This window comes from Rhamphochromis sp. 'chilingali', assembly GCF_963969265.1.
Source record: "Rhamphochromis sp. 'chilingali' genome assembly, chromosome: 5".
Taxonomy (NCBI): domain Eukaryota; kingdom Metazoa; phylum Chordata; class Actinopteri; order Cichliformes; family Cichlidae; genus Rhamphochromis; species Rhamphochromis sp. 'chilingali'.
This window is the reverse complement of record NC_137932.1, coordinates 6,500,613-6,519,962: the sequence shown is the minus strand read 5'-3', so window position 1 is coordinate 6,519,962 and position 19,350 is coordinate 6,500,613. Positions and strand designations below refer to the sequence as shown.

The following is a 19,350-nucleotide window of genomic DNA, read 5'->3' as shown; positions in this document are numbered from 1 at the left end:
TGGCTACAATGTAGCTTGCCATCACCAGTGTGTGAATGTATGTGTGAATGTGTGGATGACTGGATATGTAAAGCGCTTTGGGGTCCTTAGGGACTAGTAAAAGCGCTATATAAATACAGGCCATTTACCATTTACCATTTACCATTTACGCTGAAACAGCCAAGTGCCCCGAGGTGTATCAACTCAACTCAGTGGACAAAAACAGAAATTGCAAAATAATCTAATAGTGCCTGATCGAAATAGGATGACATTTAGATATTTACCAATATTTGGTGATACTTTTTTGTCTTTCAGATACACGAAATTGAAACATATTTCCTTAACATTTGTTATATGTAGGTGTTTATTTACTTATTTGTTTGTTTATGCTCTTCCCAACTCTTCTAGGAGCAGCTGATTGTGTTTGTGGCTTCCAAACCTGTGTTGCCAAAAGGGAAATTGCAAAGTGCCCTCAGGGTGACAAACTATGTTTAAGTTTTAGTTATAAATGTCAATACTGATAGTACAGCAAAAAGTTAATATAGTGGTCGCCCCATGATCAGAAGGCCAGGGGTTCGAATCCACTGAACGGCTACCCTGAGGTACCCCCGAGCAAGGTACTGTCCCAACATACTGCTCCCCGGGTGCTGGATTGGTGGCAGCCCACTGCTTCACTGAGTAAATGGGTTAAATGCAGAGGACTCATTTCCCTAAGGGGATTAATAAAAGTATACATTATATTACGTTGTTAGTGGTTAAACTTTTAAAATAGTTAGATAACATGATAAACAAGAAGCACTTCAAGAATGCAGACCTCTGCCAATGCAGCTGACTCTCTGTGTGAATTACCTTTTTAAGGAATAGTATCACTGTTTTTTGTATACACTGATTTTGTACCCCATGCCAACATGTTCTCATTAAACATACTTTATAGTGCAGTAAAAACAAGCACAAAGGGCAGGATTTTGTTATTTGCCCTGTTGAATCCATTTTAACATACCTGACACAGTTTTGAGTATAATTATTTTGTATGAAATGTGCAGCATTTATTTCATTTTTTAAAAATGAAAAAAAGTCTTTAAATGCTTAGTAATGAATATCAAATGATATATTAAATATTTTAGCTTATTTATAATATTTTCTTAGTTTAGTAAATTATTCAAGAACATTGTAAATGTATTCAAATTGCTATGTATTTAAACTTCAAAATTCATAATAAAATTAATCAACTATTCTCAAATAGTATCCCAAGACAACTTTTTCTTGACAAATCAGTCTATTGACCTTGAAGGAGAGGTCAGAGGTCACGTGTGTCATGATATTTTAAATCTCACAATATTTTTTACATGTTGACAATATATCAGTTTCTAAGTTATAAGGCTTTTTGTCTATTTTTGACCGATAAATTATTACGTTGACCTTGAAGACCTCGGTGGATATGAGTCAAATTTTAATGGATTGTTAACATGACCCCACTCTACACCCCTACAAGTTTTATTAGAATTAATTCTAAACCTTTCGAGGTATTGTGTTTACAAACAGGCTGACACAGGCATCTGCTACCAAAAACATAAGCTATAATGAAACGTTCGCTAAAATGAAAGGAGAAAGAAGGGTATTATTGACTGAAATTGCAAGCTACTAGTTGTGAATAAACAGCTGAGGCAAGTTTCCTAAAGAGATTTACACAAGTGTTCAGAAGGATCAGAGGTCACTAACAAACCAAAACCATTGAACAATATGAATGCAAATTCATGTAAACTCAATTAGATATCCAAGAACAGGAATTCCTCAAAACAAACCATCATAAAAATGTGATCAAATAAAAGGAAACAACACTTGAATGATACAGATCTCTGGTTTTATAAAGACAGCACAAGATAAATAAATGTGGGTTCAATTGTTCTAATACCGAGAACTATTTTTTATACAGGTTCAAACATTTATTCAATAATAAATCAGATACAGAAAGAGTCAAATTGTCTCTGTTATCCTAATTAGAGATTTTTAGATATAGACAAACATTAACTTATTTTTGATTGTTGATCAGAAATAACTAATGGTTGTTATAAGTATACCTTCTGTTTTGACTGAAAAAAATACTGTGGCTGATGCACCAGATGAACCATGGTTTTCTCATACACTCAGTTTTATGATAGTACACAGAAAGATAACTGTATGACTGAATATCCTGAATGATATCCATTACATTAATTTTGTAAAAATAACCTTGAAATGCCTGTAGCAGAGCCATAGACTGAGGTTTTTATTTCTAGTTTAGAGATGGACTGTAATACTGCAGGACATCATGACTTCTTTGTTGTATTTCCCTGGCTACTATCTTTATTTGATTTATATCTCTGTTGCAGAGCCCACTGGCATTGTAGTAACTTCCTTCGTCTTATGGGACCCTTTGTGCAACAGGTAATTTATATGTAAAAAACCTTATGTAGCAGTGCTGGTTATATTGTCTCAGTGATGGTAAAACTTCAGAAATGATTTCTGAATATGATATTAAGCAGACTGATGTGATGTATTTTATTAGAATAAACCTTTATTATCCCATGGATGAGAAATTTGGGTGTTAAACAGCTCTTATAGCAAGGGGAATATAAAATATATAAAAAAATTATTAATCCCTTGAGGAGGACTTTTTTGTAATTAATAAGTGGTCATGAGCAATTCTCATTTCTTTGGACATTGGCTGCTTTTTATTTTTTAGTCCAGTCCTTGTACCTGACCATTACTTCTTGGTTGTAAGTTAAGCTGCTTAACACTGACATATGAATAATTTAAGCATAAAAAAGGCACCTAACTCAAGGGAGTAGTCAGTGTTGTTTCCATACATAACAAACAACTTAGCAAAGAACCAATTTCACATTGTATCGCTAGCACCCTGTCACAAAAACGCATCATTTGTTCCCATTCCTTTAGTCTATGAGGAATGTCAAAGATATCACAGTTTGACAGGCATAAAATAGTATTTGTGCAGAAATATTAATAGTATTAGCTAGAAACTCGGCATATCTCAGCATGGTGTGCAGTATATCCTTAAAGGATTCTTGGAAACTGGACAAGAGGAAGACAAATCAATGGTAACAGGTCTTATGGAGTAGTTAAGACATATGTAAAATGTGCTGCTTCAAATTGTCATCAGCATGCAGAACAGTGAACGTCTACAGCCATCTGTACACAATTGAGGGTCTGTTTTGGTTTGGGGCTGCATTTCTGCCAGTGGAGTTGGGATCTCGTCAACACTGATTGATTTAAGAATTCAGAAAAGTATGATCCGATTTAGATCCACCATGCAATGCCTTCGGGAAAGCATCTGATTGGCAACAGCTTAAGTTTTCAGCATGACAATGACCCCAAACACACTGCCAATGCAGTGCTCTTAAAGCATATATGGATGGAAAAATACACAGTGAAACACTATCAGTCATGGATTGGCCTCCCCAGAGCCCGGACATCAACATTATTGAAACAGAGCGGGATCATCTTGACAAAGAGCACAATGAAAGGCAGCCAACATCCAAAGAAGATCTTTGAATATCCCTAAAGGAGCCTGGAGAACTATTCCTGAACACAATTTAAAGATATAATAACAAAACATGCCTAAAAGAGTTCAGGCTGTGTGATGAATAATGGTGCTCATACCAAATATAGACTTTCAAGCTCATTAATGCAAATGAGCTTTTTTCATTTATCCAACCTTTTTCATCTTACATATCCCAACAGTCCTGAGGAGTATACTACACAGGATGTTCAACCCAGTCAGGCTTTCTTTGCCTTAGCTGTCCTAACAAAACAAAATAAGTTTTGTGTTCAGCATAAGTAACCATGGTGATTTAGCACAAGTAACCATGGTGATTTATCCAGGTAAAAGTCATGACACAGAATACTCTGACTTTTATCTTAACATCGCTTGCTAACCCATTAATCTCACATTGTAGTTCACCCCTCTGGACTGAAAAAACTCTTCCTTGGTTAAACCCTTCATGTTCAAATTTCTCAATGATTAGTCCAGGACTATTAGATGACTATTTTAATCATTTATCCAGTATTTTCACAGACAATTGACCAATTTCCCCTATTTATTTATATGGCTAGCAATCTTACTTTTATGTTAAGGTAACAATTCAAATTCTTTCAGCCTACTTTTGTATTGATATTTCATTGGATTAATCAATACTGAAAGATGAGAATTTAGTAGCATCAGCAAAATAATTGACAACATTTATGAATTTAGCTAGCTACTGTACAGTATTTCAGCTTGTTATCCATCCTGTTTAGCTCATAACATCATTTCTTTGTGCATGCTGTTGGCTAATAGTTCCAACTATTACTACTCGCTACTACTCACTTAGCGAGTTATCCACTTTCAATCACTTTTAACCATTTTATCTTTTGTAAACATTTCTACTTATTCGAAGTTTTCCCTTCACTGCCTAAAGTTCCTCAGGTCCACTAATTCTTTTATTTAATGGTAACAGCTGAGCTAGTCTTTTCATATACTCCTTGGCTAACCTACCGCAGATGTGCCCTGGATTAGGAATCACTGTCGTAGATCAACTAATGTCACCCTAATGCAGTAGACCCATTGTGTCTGACTGACAATAGACCTGAACTCTTTCACAGTGCAAGTTGTTCCATTACTCTACAACCTGCTGCTCATAAAAACAGGCTTTCTTGAAACTGCTTGAGTTTCCTCTCTGCACAGTGTAGCCATTAAACTTGTCAGTTTCCTCCAGCACAAGCTGTACATTCATACTGTGTGGAGGGCAATTTACAGAACAGGACAGAACTGTCATCAACCTCTAGTTCAGTGCGATCAGAACCGAGTCTCAGAGCTGCCTCTCTTCAGTGTGCTGCTATTAAACTCATCATGCTCAAAGCTCAGGTTATTATGCGACCTGGATATCATTAGCAGCTTCTCGCGCTTACTATAGTCGCGCCTCTCTGCCACAGACTGTGACACCTCCAAGAGCCGATCTCCTTGTTCTTCTCTGTCCTCCAGCCGCTTGTACCCTTTGGTGCTGCCCCGACTGCCGCTGTTACTACGGCTGCTGTTGCTGCGGTCAAGTCGGGGCCAGCTGGGGTGCTTCCGCTGCTCTGGGTTTACGCTAAGCATACTCGGTCTGCGCTCCAAGTCCAGAGATTTGGAATGGCTGTTGAGCATGTGCAGAGAGGAGTTGGAGCCAAAGTCACTCTTTGCTGCTCCCGGGGAAAGCCAGCAGCCTGAGGTAGAGGAGGGAGCAGGGGAGAGGGAGGACGAGGATAAGGAGGAGCAGCGGGATGAGGAGGAGGCGGAGTTACTCCTGTGTAGGCCCGGTGGTTTGGAGGCCTTGGCAACGGATGCCACGGGAACCACCAGAGACTCCACAGAGGTCAGAGGCTGCGACCTCTCTCCTTCTCTTCTCTCTCCTCCTCTGTCCTCTTCAGTTATTGCCTCCATCTCCGGCTCATCAATAACACAGTTGTTGAGTTTTATAACAGGGAGTGTAAATGCAGAGATAGAGGAGGAGACAATAGAGCGTGCATGGTGTCCTCCCCTCTCTCCATCTCCATCCGCTGACCACTGGTGACGCATGGAATCCGAATGAACCAGCCCGACCCCGGGGCCACAAAATGGGCGATCCTTATAGAGGGGTGCCAATAGCCCTGCAAAGTTACAATCCATCTTAGCCTGTTCTCTACGTCTGTGATACTCCTCATCCCCTAACAACACCTCCTCCTCTTCTGTAGAACCTCTCCCTCCTCCGGCAATGCTTCCAGCACGAGAGAAAGCTAGGAGAGAGTTGCTGGCTAACCGTGCGGCAGTATCGCAGCCGAAGACTCGAAGCTCTCCGACTTCTCTCACACAGGTGCTGTTCCGGTGTTGGTGTTGCTTTTGCTCTTTCTGCCTGAGGCGGTGGATATCGATGACTGTGGAGTACATGTCTCTCATATGGATGATCTACAGCAAATGAAAATCGTATTAGCAGAAGTAGAAGCAGCAGCATTTATTTTAGATTACCTGAAAATATTTGAAGCGTTTCATTAAAACACATTATCTCCCTGTAGTTTTAAATTTGTGCACATTGCCACCGTGTGGCCTTGGGGGACATGTTTCTCACAAGGATTACCAGTAAAGGGAAGGGAGAAGGAGAGGGATAATTGAATCAAAGGAGAGAAGAAGAGAGCATGGAAACAGAGTGAATTTAATCAGAGGGAAAATTGCAGAGCTAAAGGTGGAAGGAGACTGGGAGAAGTCTGATCTGCATGTTATGGAGATGATGAATATGGATGACTAGAGTGTACATGCCCTTTATTTTGTAGAGAGTGGAGGAGGGACAGAAACAAGAATCAGTGACAGGGAAGAAATATTAACTACAAGTTCTGGCTTTTAAATTTAGAAACATTTGATGGAAATATTGCTAAAGAACCTACTTTTGAAGCAGATTATGCAAAAACTAAAGTTGCATTACCCACAAAAACCTTCCAACTTCTTTGTTTCCCATACAGTGTTTGAGTATTTCGACTGTGCGCATCCTGAAGCGATGATTTCAGCCTTACCTTGGTTTCCCTGTCTCTGTTTTCGTGAAGTATTGCATTAGCACAGATGAAAATAAAAATCCCAATGCCCATGGTGAAGGGCCCAAGCATCTTCATCCTCTCAGAGTGAAGATGCTGTTCTAGGAATCGCATCAGAGCGCTCTCAGTCTCCTTGGAAGGTGTACCTAAAACCACAAAACAGCGAGATGAGCCATGAGAGGAACAAACTTTTGCCAGCAGGTTTCTAGTCACCCTTCTTCACCTTGCCCATTGTGGCTCGCATTGGCTGCATCCTTTTCTGTCTTGACTCCAGTTCCTCCTCCAGCGAGGATGGCTTTACTGTGAGGCCAGTAACCTAGCGTCGCCATGCCAATCCCTATGGCCAAGATGATTAGTCCCAGAAGGAGGAAAAACCCAGATGCAGAGTAGAGACGGAGTCTACCTCGCACCACTACGACATCGGTGCGCCTCTTCCTCTTCCTAAAAAAAAAAGGATGGCAAGAAAACACAAACGGATTTTTGGAGGTAACAGTTTAACAGCAATGGGTAACAAATACAGCAAATTTTCAGAGACTGCAGAAGCAATTTCACCAACACACATTAGCTTTTGTGACAATATCCTCTTTCCTGCTGCAGAGGCAGCAATTTAAAAGGCTAATTTATAGTTCTGTCTACTGTGTTAAAATGAATGCACATGACAATCACCTAGGAGCGGCCTCGGGGGCGGCGTGTCCCAGGCCCGGCGATGTCGGTGGTACGGGCCGATGCTGAGAGCGAGCAGAGTCCTGGCGCTTTAGCTTGGCCAAGCCTGTTAGCACACCTGCCGCTGCAGTCATTCTTCACCTGCAGACACAAATTAGGAGTTAATGACTTTTAAATTCTACTGCCTAATCAGCATCCACATTACTGGTTTACAGTTTGTTGCTAAGAGATTGTTAGGGCCTTGGTGCATACAATTACAAGATGCTGCTGCTAAAAAAAGATGTATTTGGCATAGGTATGCACAGTATAGTCACAGTGAGGAAAAAACACAACTGTATCAAAACACAGATGCACATGTGTTTCAGCATAGTCACAGTCTCCCAGGTAGTCCTAATATATGATGTGTAAGACACGTAATAGTCAGTAGCACACCGTCTCCCACAGTTGTGCAGATCACAGCTCTGTTTGTGTGATTTAAAGCTGATGTGTCACCTCATGCACTTTTTCAAAGCTGTTTTATTTATTTTTTTGCTAACGGGGAAAGTGTGTCATGACGAAAGCGTGTTTTAGCATCTTTCCAAGTCCCAGAAATACTCTTTAGAGCCTAGCAGTGATACAGATGTAAGCACACCAAGCAGCACAACAGCCTGCTCTGCTCATGTTTTGTTCGGCTGCCTGTTGTCAGTCTTCAGGACGATCATGGGGACAAGTGTGCAAGTGTGCATGCACATGAAGCTGTACATTCAGGCCTGCAGGATGCTTGCAGGATGTAAAGGAAACAAACCCCAAAAGCATACTTGGCTTGTGATTTGAGTCTTGGGTAGTGTGTTTCATTCTGATTCACATCCTGTATTTATTGCTTTTGCATGTTTATTGTTTTTTTCTCCTGTCGTTATTTGCATTTTTTTAAAAAGCTGTTATAGATTTTAATAAAATACATCGCCTCAATTCTGTCATAACATTCGAATGAATCATGGTCTCTGGGCTCACCAGCTGCTCATACATCTATTATTGTTATTAAAGGAAGGGGGCTTAAACAAACACAGGTTTATTTTGAAAGCACTCATTTGGGTCTAAATGACTGTTAATCTGACCTCACATGAACATTAGCATTGTCCTGTTGCGCATGAAGAGGATTACATTGACTGAATTTGTTGCTGAGTGACCTTGGTACTGAATTTAAATGCAAATTTCAGATGAAAATGTGAAAACAGCTCAGCAGTTCAGAGCGAGCCCTGTAAAAATTGGCAGCGAACAACCGCTGGTTTTCTCCTGCTAATTTTATTTGTGATGTTTATAGGGTTTTCTATCAGACTACAGCCCCCAAAGGTAATCAGTAGGTCAATCACCCAGTTTATGTGAAGTGTGATCAAAGTTCTGAGTATCATCCTGCCCTCTCAAGCGCCTCCAGACTGCTTTCAGGAACTCACATCCTCAAACTTGCACAGAGAAAAAAAAAGCATCAACTTGTCTTTCAAACTGACCCATGCTTAGTATGGAGGCCCACTGCTGCTGCTCATAATTAAGTCTCCCTGCAAGACCCAACGTTTTCACTAGGGGTGCAACAATACTCGTATCGATATCGAACCGTTCGATACAGTGCTTTCGGTTCGGTACGCATGTGTATCAAACAATACAAAATTTTGTGTTGAGTGTTCAGTGGATCTGCATTCGACTACTCCGCCTAGGCTGCTCTGTCGAGCGCAGATCCAAGCTAGCAAGACAGAAGCTAAGCTCGTTGCAACATGGCAAATTGAACCTCCCCCACCCTCATTCAGATGTGGCCTTTGGAACTATCTTGGTTTTCATGTGAAGCATGACCCTGATGGTAAGCGCGTCATGGACAAAAGTAAAACAGTATGTCGGATTTGCCAGGCAATGCTCAATTGGTGGGAACTAGTGCGTTAGCGCAGTTAGCTTGTTAACGTGTTGACGCCGTCCAGCCCTACGCACGGGGCGATCCGCGGTAACTTGTTAACGGAAATTTGCCGCGTTATGGGGTTAATGTCATTTTAACGAGATTAACGCTGACAGCACTAGTGGGAACACAATGAATATGACTGCACATTTACGCCGACATCATCCTAGTGCAAAGACAAAAACAACAAGCACACATGCTACAAACTTTACCCGAGTCATTTAGACAGCCATTAGCACATGATTCTCCTTATGGGGACCTGATATGTTTAATATGCTGCTGAGAATATACCCCAGAAGAAGCGTATAGTGTAGCTTTTATTTTGGAAAGAGCCCTTTCTCTGTAATAAACTCTCTTTTCCAAAGATGAGTGATTTCTCGATCAGATAGATTTATTACTTTGTTGTTTACATTAAATTTAAAAACTGTACTTTTGAGTTAAAATATATATTTATAATTTTAATAAATGACAAATTAAAAAGGCATGAACATTTTTTTGTATTGAAAAAATATTGAACCGTGACACCAAAGTATCGAACCGAGCCGTGAATTTTGTGTATCGTTGCACCCCTAGTTTTCACCACTTTTTACTTGAAGAGGACAGATAGTCCACGCCTGAAGGAAGCACATAAGGTCAAGAGCAGGATCAGGAGCATACTCGCCTTTCCCACAAGGTTGTGCGATGTGAATTTGTGAAGCTATTAATGCAGAGCTCCGCTGTAACATCCTGATGTTTGAAGAACAACATCCAGAACCTGTGTTACTGTTCATGCCATAATGTGTCGGCACTTAAAACAGAAAGAAAAAAAGAACCTGCTTTTTGCTTCTTTGGCCACACAGGTTTGACTCCTCGCTTCTCCACGACAACGTAACAAAGTTGTACTCCAATTGAGTGATCTAAAACTAGCAGCTGTGCTGGAAGTATGCGACGGTCCATGAGAAGATAATCCCAAACAGGGCTTTTTAAAAATAATACATTTGACTTGTATGTGCTGTTAACCCACCTGAGCACAAAAACAGCCATACAATGATGAATTTTGGCAGCAACTGGACATTCCAATATTTCACAAGTTCATTGTCTCCAATATTGAATAAGACTGTAGGTTTTTTTTGAACAGTTTCTACACAGTTTTTCAGTTAACAATTCATGGAAAAAATAAACAAAAATGGTTAAATCTATTTTTCTTGTTTTGTTTTGTTGTCTTTGAACCTTAGCTGGGTTCTCACATGCTGCATCACATACTTATTTTTCCTGACTCTTATGTACTCCGTTTACATCGCTGAGTCCTCACTTTGGGTTTTGGACCTTCCCCCAGTTAGCTGCATTTTGGTTTTCTCTTTTTCTGGAACCTTTAAACAGGAGAAACAACAGCTGTGATACTGATGAATGATGATCTTAACGTTGTGCAACACAATCATTTAAAGCTACGGTAGATTATCTTATGGTGTAGAGGTTAACACATTTGATTGGCAGGCATATGGCTCTTTGTTCAATTCCAGCTAGACACACACAAATCCCCTTAAGGGATGGTTCAGGAAGCTAGCTGCTGTGGTGACCCTTTGCAGCAAGGGAGCAGTCAAAAGTAGCTTTAGTAATATAAACTTTCATTTCACAAACAAGCTTACCAGCAAATAACTTGAGGCCAAATGTCTAGTGTAAACGTATAAAGCACTGAGTAGATTGTACTAATAACGGTGCACTTGAAACACTTCTACCCCCAAAGGCAGGGAGTATGCAATCAGTTCCATTTGCCTGTTTGTCAGCAGTCTAGTGTCCACAGTTTTCAAGATATAATTTTCCAATTTTGTGTGATGATAGACCAATAACAGCTCCAGCTGACGTCACCGTATTATAATAAGACAAATGTCATGAAATGTCAGTTTTAGCATGGCCCTCTCTCTCTGCTTTCTGAGTGCTATCAGACATGCTCGCTTATGTATTTATTAATTCATGATCACAGGCATATTCACAAGAATATAAAGAATACTTTAATGACCCGTTGCCTGACTTAGAACAAATGTGATGTCATTCTTTCTGTATTACTTACTTTTATGTACCATAGGCACATGTTCTGTGTAGTCATGTGTTACAAAGTTATTTGGTTCCCAGGTTTGGGCATGTGCACATGTCTGTATATATAAAGGATCACACAGATTTAGCATGGGAATGATAATACACCAATGACCTTCCCTTTTCTTTTTTTTGCTTCCACGTGTCCATCCTGTCTTCCTTTTTCTTCCAAGAAGGCACAATCTGTAAATCTCCCCCTCTCGCTTCCATTCTCACCCGCTGTCTGTGTGCTAATGCATTCTGGTTGTGACCCTGAATAATGTTTGCTTTCTCCTACTTTCATTCTTTCTCCACCCCAGCTTACTTTCTCATCTTATCGCTCTCTTTGTTTGTCTCTCTCTTCCCTCCCACCCTCTGTCCTCGTCGATCTATTTTTAATCTGTATCTAATTTTAATTGAATTTTATTCGGTCACTTTCCTGTTTCGCTCTATCCCTCCCTCCTTTCCTTCCTTCCTTTCTTTTCTTCTGCATATCTGAAAGCAATGAAGTCAGATTTAATATTCAAAATCAGACAAAGCTTTTAGTATTCAAAGTAACTGTGAATCACACACAAGACCAGACGTTCTCTCCTCCTACCCTCTTTTCTCCTTCTCACATTTTAATGTATTTTTCATGTCAATCATCTTATTGGTTGAAAAAAAACTGCTGTAAGAGAGCGCTCTCCACCACAGATGGTGAATCACACAAGGACAAACACAACCAGCCACTTTTCTCAGGTTTTCTGTGCTCCCCCTCACTCTGCCTCTCTCCCACCCTGATTCTCTCCCCTTCGCTCCTCGGTGTGCGTCAAACAGGAACCCACACAAATGTTTCAAGAGCAACGGGAGAGATTTCCTCGGTTTACCGAACCAGGAGGAAAAAGAATGGACGGCGGTGGCAAAGAAGAAGGGTAGCGAGAGTTGGAGTTAGGAGTAGAAAGTAGAGGATAGATGACAAAAGGAATGCAAGAACAGAAAAAGAATGAGGATGGAGTATATTTATTTACATCAGTTCATGTAAGGTGCAACACTGAGTCATGCTTTCACCACAGAGGGACAAAAAAAGGGAACAACTGTTCTGGGACAAAGTGGGGGTGATGAGTGATCGAAAGAGCATTAAAAAAAAAAGCCTGACGAAAACAAGAGGAGGGTAAAAATGCTTTTCCTGACAGCCGTGAAAAGACCGCAAAAGAAAACAAGCTGAGTGCATCCATAGTTTTAACAAGACTGGAGTAAAAAAAAAAAAAAAACAACATCAACAAAAAAAAACAAGTGGAGCAGAAAAGAAGAAGTGCTGTCACACAGATAACACCAGCAGCCTAATGAGAATGCACTCAGGCTCTGACACATAAAGGCTTTCCATGTGCAGTGACCAAAAGAGATGAAAGTTAGCATTCAGTAATCGAGCTCGCCACATGCATTCAGTTCATGTCCTCCTTCTTCTTCTATTTTAAAGACTTACTGTGATCTTGTTGCTTAAACAGTGATGAAACACACAAAACTTGTGCAAAAACCTGCTGCTTCTTTTCCAGTCCGCTGCCTTGCTGGGCAGTTCTCTAAATCGGTCTAAAATTAATAATAAATCAGGCCTCGTGTGATCACCTTAGTAATTGCTAAATTGCTGCAGCAGGTTTATCTTTGCGTGCTTTCGGTAAGGCATGAAAACATATTAAAGCAATTTGCCCCACCCTTTCAGGAAGCGAACTCATTCTCTGTGAAGTTATTTAAGCATTTGGAGATGTTTTAAATAGATGCATCACATCTCTCAGGGCAGAGAGTTCCCTCGGCACATTGTAACACCTCCTTTTTTTGTAGCGTGATAATGTCGATAACAGCTAATCTATAGGTGACGCCACGTGATATATTGTCCCTATAGCAACTATATGCTGCTGCTAGGTGACACGTTTCCATAGCAACTGCCAGCTGTGTGCACTGGGATGACAGGTGCATCATTAGCATGCGTACTATCAACACAGGGGCATTCCCCATGCATTATTTTAAGCCAGTTTTGACTTGTTGACCTTTAAGTTGTTTCCACCTCTACCTCTGCGTGAAAGAGGTTTGATTAAGAGGGGGAGGGAAGGAAAGGATGCTGGAGACTTTTAAATCTGAAAGGGACACACCGGAGACCTATATTTCTTTTTTTTTTTCACAGCTACCTTCAGGGTTTCAGTTACATCTTGTTTATGCGATTTGTACTAAGGCTCTACAACCCAGCTTTCTCTAAATCCTCACATTAGAGAGGAAATGATGCAGCGTGGAAGAGGAACGAGAACATGACAGGTGGGATAGAAGGAGAAACTGAGAAGCTGAAGGGAGAGTAAAGATGTGAGACTGGAAGGAGACACAGCCAGAGGAAGGAGACAGGGAGTAAGCGACTACAGGAGACACTTTGATCTACATTTAACAAACTCCAGAGACTTTTTATTTTTTGTACTCTGAGCATGCTGAGGAAAGTTTGTTTCAAATGACTCACTGCAGTGAAGTGTGCGCTGACATGTCATGGAGAAAGAACTTGAATATGGACACAGATGGAGTACGAAGGAAAGAGGCAAGGAGAGATGTAACGAGAGAGGAATGAGCAGGAGGATAAAAATGGAGCTTGCTAGGGAGGGAAAATCTGGCATCCAATGTTGCATGTCTCCTGTTACAATTATAGTTGGTCATTTGTTTTTGTTTATGCCGTAAAGTTCTCTGCTGAGGTTAACTGAGGCCATGAAAATGCAGAGACAGACAAAGCCCCCCCCCCCCCCCCCCCCCCCGCTGCTGAAGTTAAGGTCATCTGCCATAATCGCATGGAGCTGAGAGTCTAACATGGAAACAACACACCAGCACGACTTAATAGCGTGGTTTTATTTTAATTCAGTGAATATAATTATGACTTTTTAATAGTTTTGCTAGTATTCAGAATATTAAAATGTAGTTCACTTAATGCTCTCGAGCCAGTCGTGATGGAAATTAACTTGCAGGAGTTAAGAACAAAAAAAGTGAACAAAATCAGATCTTTGTGTTCTGTCCTTTTAGCTTAAAAAGCTTAAACAATTATACCATCAAGCTTTTTTTGTGTTTTTTTTTATTTATTCCCATGTCAAAATAAAGCACTTCAGATTCATTGTACACCTACGCTAATGGTGACAATAATGTAATTCATGAAAGAGTGAAAAAGACTGACTTAATTTGATAAGAATGAATTTACTGCTTGCCAATTTATTTGCTTCTCTCGTAGCTCTGCCCATTCAAGTTAGATCCTCCTCTGCTCTCGAGCAGAGTCAATAGGCTGTTATCATAAACTGTATATAACACAGATATCAGCCGATTAGCGCTAAGCAACAGTTTAATAAAACACAATAAGGATCACTCACTAAATAGAAGCCAAAACGTCTTGGACTGGATGAAGATGGGTATAAACTTAGCAAAAAAGTAAGGAAATGTTGCGTTTGGTTGATGTAACAATGCTGTAACAATGTTTCTTGGCGATAAATCTTATACAAACAGTATAAAATGCATGAGCAGAGTTGAGTATAGGGGTTGCACCCATTAAATATGTGCCAAATTTTCTGTGCCAAAGCCAAACAGATTGTTCTGCTATTAACTCTTGTTTGGTGCCATTTATTTGATTGGATGATTTAAGTCTGAAGAAACACGACATATTAGCAGTTTACACAATTTATTAATTTAACAAACAGGTGCCTCGGGAGGTGGAAGAACGATGCACAACTATAACAAATTTTCCACTTGAGGTTGGCTCCACAGACTCTCAATGTCCAAAATTATAGATCTACAAAGCACATTTACAGCCGGGTGCAAAATATGAATTCCCTCCTCATAACTCATAACAACTCTGACTGAGGGGAAGTTTTGTTTTTGTCACCTGGATAATTGACATAGGTTCATGGCTGCCTTGACTGATAGGTGTCCCGGCACGGGCTCTGGAGCCAGTTAGTTTCTGCTAGGCTTCGTCCACTACTGCCAGTCATTAAACTGCACCTCTTCAGTGTATGTGTGTGTGCGCGCGCATGCTCTTTAAGCCTGTTGGAGCATTTTTAATGGATTGTCTGTCAAAACATTATGGCTTGCTGTGCAGTACAGACCATCCCAGAAATTTGCACGCATCACTAGGTGAGTGGAATTTTGCACTAAATAGTTGATATGTGTGTGTCTGTGTGTTGCACTCTTATATTTTCTGAATGGTGTTTACTTATCAAGCTGCCTAGTATAAATGTCACCTTCACATTCATATAAGATAATATTTGGCTCCAAAAACACATTGGCAGTCAAAACACTGACTGACTGTAATTGTAAGAGCTTGCATTGTGTCTGAAGGCCGCCAAATGGCGATAGATGTGGTTGCAAAAAAGATTTCTGGTTCTATTTAAGTGGGAGAATGTCTTATGTTTATTTTGAATAAAAAATGCATCCAGTTTGTAAATCTTGATGATACCATGTTTCAAAAAAACTGAATTATCTGTGCTATACCTACAATGGCTACGGAATTGGCAATCACAAGTCATATTGGCTAAATAAGCGTGTGGCTTCACAGTCAGACCTGCCCCCTTCATCACATCCTATTGTTTGCAACCACGATAGCAACAAAACCAAAACACTCATGTCGAGGTTTCAAAATGTGGCTTCAGAAACTCATGTTGAGGGTGATGTCACAGTCACTACATCCACCTTTTATGCTAGCTATGGTAGGAGCACATAGTAGTATTTTATAGAACACTGTACAAGTGTAATATGGACTAGCTAGTGTGATCTCTTACAGATGACTTCTCTGCTTCTCCAGGCATTTAGTGACTGTGAAAGTGAAGACACATGGATTATGCATGCTGTGCCCTGCATACACAACGGGAACAAATCTCTTTCATGCAGCCAGATGTTTCAGTAATCCACTTTGTTCACTCCTGACATGTTCTCTAGTTGCCTTTCCAGAAAGTTCAGAGGTCACACTCAGCTCCAGAAACACACCCCACATCTGCTCGATCAGCTGCAGATCTAAAAAAAATTGTGCTGGTGCACGTCCTACAAAATATTTGTTTTTGTCTGCTGCTTTTCACCTACCTTGAAAAGCTCATGCTGTCCAACTCAGAACCCGCTACATGGCACTTTGGCCAATTAGTAGGTGTAAGTAACAAGAGCAGTGACAACGACATGAACCCTGACAAGATCAGCATTATGTGAGAAAAGGAAAAAAACTGGCGACATGATCATTTTTTTAACCACTTCAGCGTCACATACTCTGCTTGTTGTAACATTTCTACAACGATTGGATATAGTGCAGAAAAATACAGCACGAGTTGTAGATGAGAATACGTTATGCAGTAATTGGCAACTCTTACACTTCTCATCAATATGAATATAACATTGTACTGCTGAAAATTTAAAGTGAACAAGCCTGGTTGGGAGTCACCAAGCTCCTAAAGGTAGTAAAAATTAAATGATGTAAGTTTCCTAGCCTAACAAGTACAACAGAGCACACTGGAGTGAGATCTGTGTGGGTTAAGTCAGTCTGTGCACGCAGAGGTCTAATCAGCCAGAGGTGACTTTGTGTAGACCCTGTTGAATCGTATTAACCTTATCGCATCTGGCGCTGCTGCTTTCCAATGTAAAGGACCGCTGTGATTTATGTCTGTTTCCTTGGCGCTCTTAAGGGAACAGATAAGACTATCAGAAGTAAAAGAAGAAGAGAAAAAAAGAGGAAAACAGATAGAAACGAGTGTTTGTGTAGTGCCACACTCCTACAGACTCATGGTCAGGGGGTGAGTCATCTGTCTGGAGAATATGTCCCTTTATGTTTTCCCGCTGACCTTTTGGCAGTGCATTTTCTGAAGCGAGTGCTGGAGTGTCAAATCATCCACCCCCTTCACCATCTTGTTTTTTCCCCTCGTTATTTTGATGATACATACTCCTTTTATTTTTTAAACTCTTTTTTTGCACATATCCTTCACGCTGACTCAGTGTCATTGCCTCCTGTGATAAATTCTCTACTTAATTGAATTAAGTTTTGCATTGAATCATCAGATGCTTATGCCAGGCGTAAGAGCGTGCATGTTTGTGTGTTTATGAACTGGAGTGAGCCCCCTGTTGATTCCATTAAAATGACTCATTCTGTCTTCCTCACAGCTCTGAGTGTCAGTCAGTCACCCACACTCATCCTGGGACGCGAGCTGGCCCCAGCAGCCCTGCAGCAGTGGTGGACAAACTGGACTGAAACATGAAATAATTCATTTGTGATGTTGCTTTCCTTAATTTGATTACTAACATTTTTTTCCAACCCCAAACCAGAATTTGTTCTTCTCCACACACACAAAAAGATCTTATTATTTCATCAAGGAGGTCTTTGGAGTGAAAAAACTGAAGGAACTGCTGACCTACCAAAGGGGGTATTTAAACAGGATTATCCGGTTAGCACGATATCTGTGACGGAGGATTAACCAACACATCACTCGACTTCCTAATTATTCCCAAATTAAACCCAGATCCAGTTCTCTGCAAAGTGTTTGGCAGCTAAATTTGTCTTATTATGAGCCATTTGGCTGAGTGAGTTACCCTAGTTCTTCAAACGGCCCTCAAGGTGAGGCTGACTCTTAATTCAAAATCATTTCATTCACGCTGCACGATAAAACCAGTGACGGTGCACCTCCTGTTAAAGTGCTCCACATTCTTCTTCTTTTGAATCTTTAGAAATGTGCCCATGAAAAGGCAATCATCACATTTCTCTATGTTCACCTCAAAGTCGAGTTTAACGTGCGTATAGATGAGACGACTCTGTAAAATCATAACTAGAAGCCAGTCGTGGTCTGTATTCCACCTACTCAAGTGTGATGTGGAAACAAGAAGCCTCTGGTGCACATGCACTGTGCAGCACTGAGCTAGTTTATTGCATAAATGTTTGTAAAGACATTAAAAGTCATATATTACTGTTACATCTTTGTGTGCTCCTAATATTGCTTGAAGGTTTCTGACAATAGGCTCACTAAAATTGTTTGACCTTTAATGATCTTTAATCCATCTTTGGAGGCTTACATGCATGCCATCACGTTTTCTTGGCTACCAGTTGGCCAATGATAATCAAGAGACAGCAGGCTGGCCTAAACAAAGGATCATCTCAGCCTTGGCACAGTAAAATGATCAGAGGATTCCCTCCAAGATAAAACAGCAAATAAACAAACCACACAAAGATTAGCACAGCTCATAAAAATGATAATAGTAAGATGACACGTATCCCCACTCATCAGTCTTTCAGGTGGCTTGTGGCTGATGTTAAACCTTTTTATTCTTCAAATATTAACACTGAGCGTTGTAAAATATGCATGTAAATAAAAGGGAGACTGTAAAACTGTCAGCTTAAATCTGCTTGAATACGTCTCCCCTTGAAGAGTTTAAACCACAACTAAGCTCTTACCTTTTTACAAAAGCCGAGTTTTCACCGTCAGTGTGCCATTAGGCATGCGGAGGGATTAGGCTATAACCTAGGGACAGTAAAAAGCCATCTTCCACTTTGAAGGCTACTTCCAGTGAGATGCCATGCTGGAGAAAATGAAGATGACAGGAGACGGTTCCACTCCCAAGCGGCAGTACTATTTGCTGACATCCAAGCTCCTTATTAACGGAGACGACGATGGTCGTTAGGCTTCTGTGGTTCGCCAAGTGAGACTGAAATATTACAAAGTGCCAGTTCTGATGACTTTATCCTGCGCGAGGCACGTTTTACGCCATATGGAGAGTACGCGAGAGTACGAGACAAGGAGGGTGGCGAGGCACGCTAATTACGACTGAAGGAAAATCCTTTCTGCCTATTTAAAGTCCTAAACGAAGTGGTTGTAATTCCCCAGCGGAGAACTCTGTTTTATTTGTGAGAAAAGACAGCAAAGGAAGCTGATATGATACCCGTCCTTCGACTGGCTCGATGTAATGCGTAAAACTCCCGGTATCCTTGTTTTCGAAAAAAAAAAAGAACTTCAATTTGCGTAAAGAGGGAGAAGGAAAATATATTTTTTTAAAAAACAACCAAAAAAACGTCTTAGAAGCAAGGAGTTTCGTGTAAAGAAAATTGGTGAAAAGTGTAGAGCGCGTTTTATTCCGCTGACTTGCAGAGAGAAGGGGCAGCTCCAACCATTTCTTCTAAAAGCGCTATAGGCTTGTGAGAATGTGTGAGCGAGTGAGAG

General features: G+C 40.5%; 1 protein-coding gene across 1 annotated transcript; it reads right to left on the bottom strand.

Moving 5' to 3' along the window:
- Positions 1–1,513: 1,513 nt before the first annotated feature.
- Positions 1,514–19,350, bottom strand: tmem200a (transmembrane protein 200A). The gene is made up of 5 exons (XM_080882494.1): positions 18,588–19,350; positions 7,219–7,356; positions 6,776–6,993; positions 6,535–6,698; positions 1,514–5,935 (listed from the first exon to the last, which is right to left on the bottom strand). The coding sequence occupies exons 2-5, from the start codon at positions 7,347–7,349 to the stop codon at positions 4,811–4,813; spliced, it is 1,638 nt and encodes a 545-aa protein (XP_080738620.1). The 5' UTR covers positions 7,350–7,356; positions 18,588–19,350; the 3' UTR covers positions 1,514–4,810.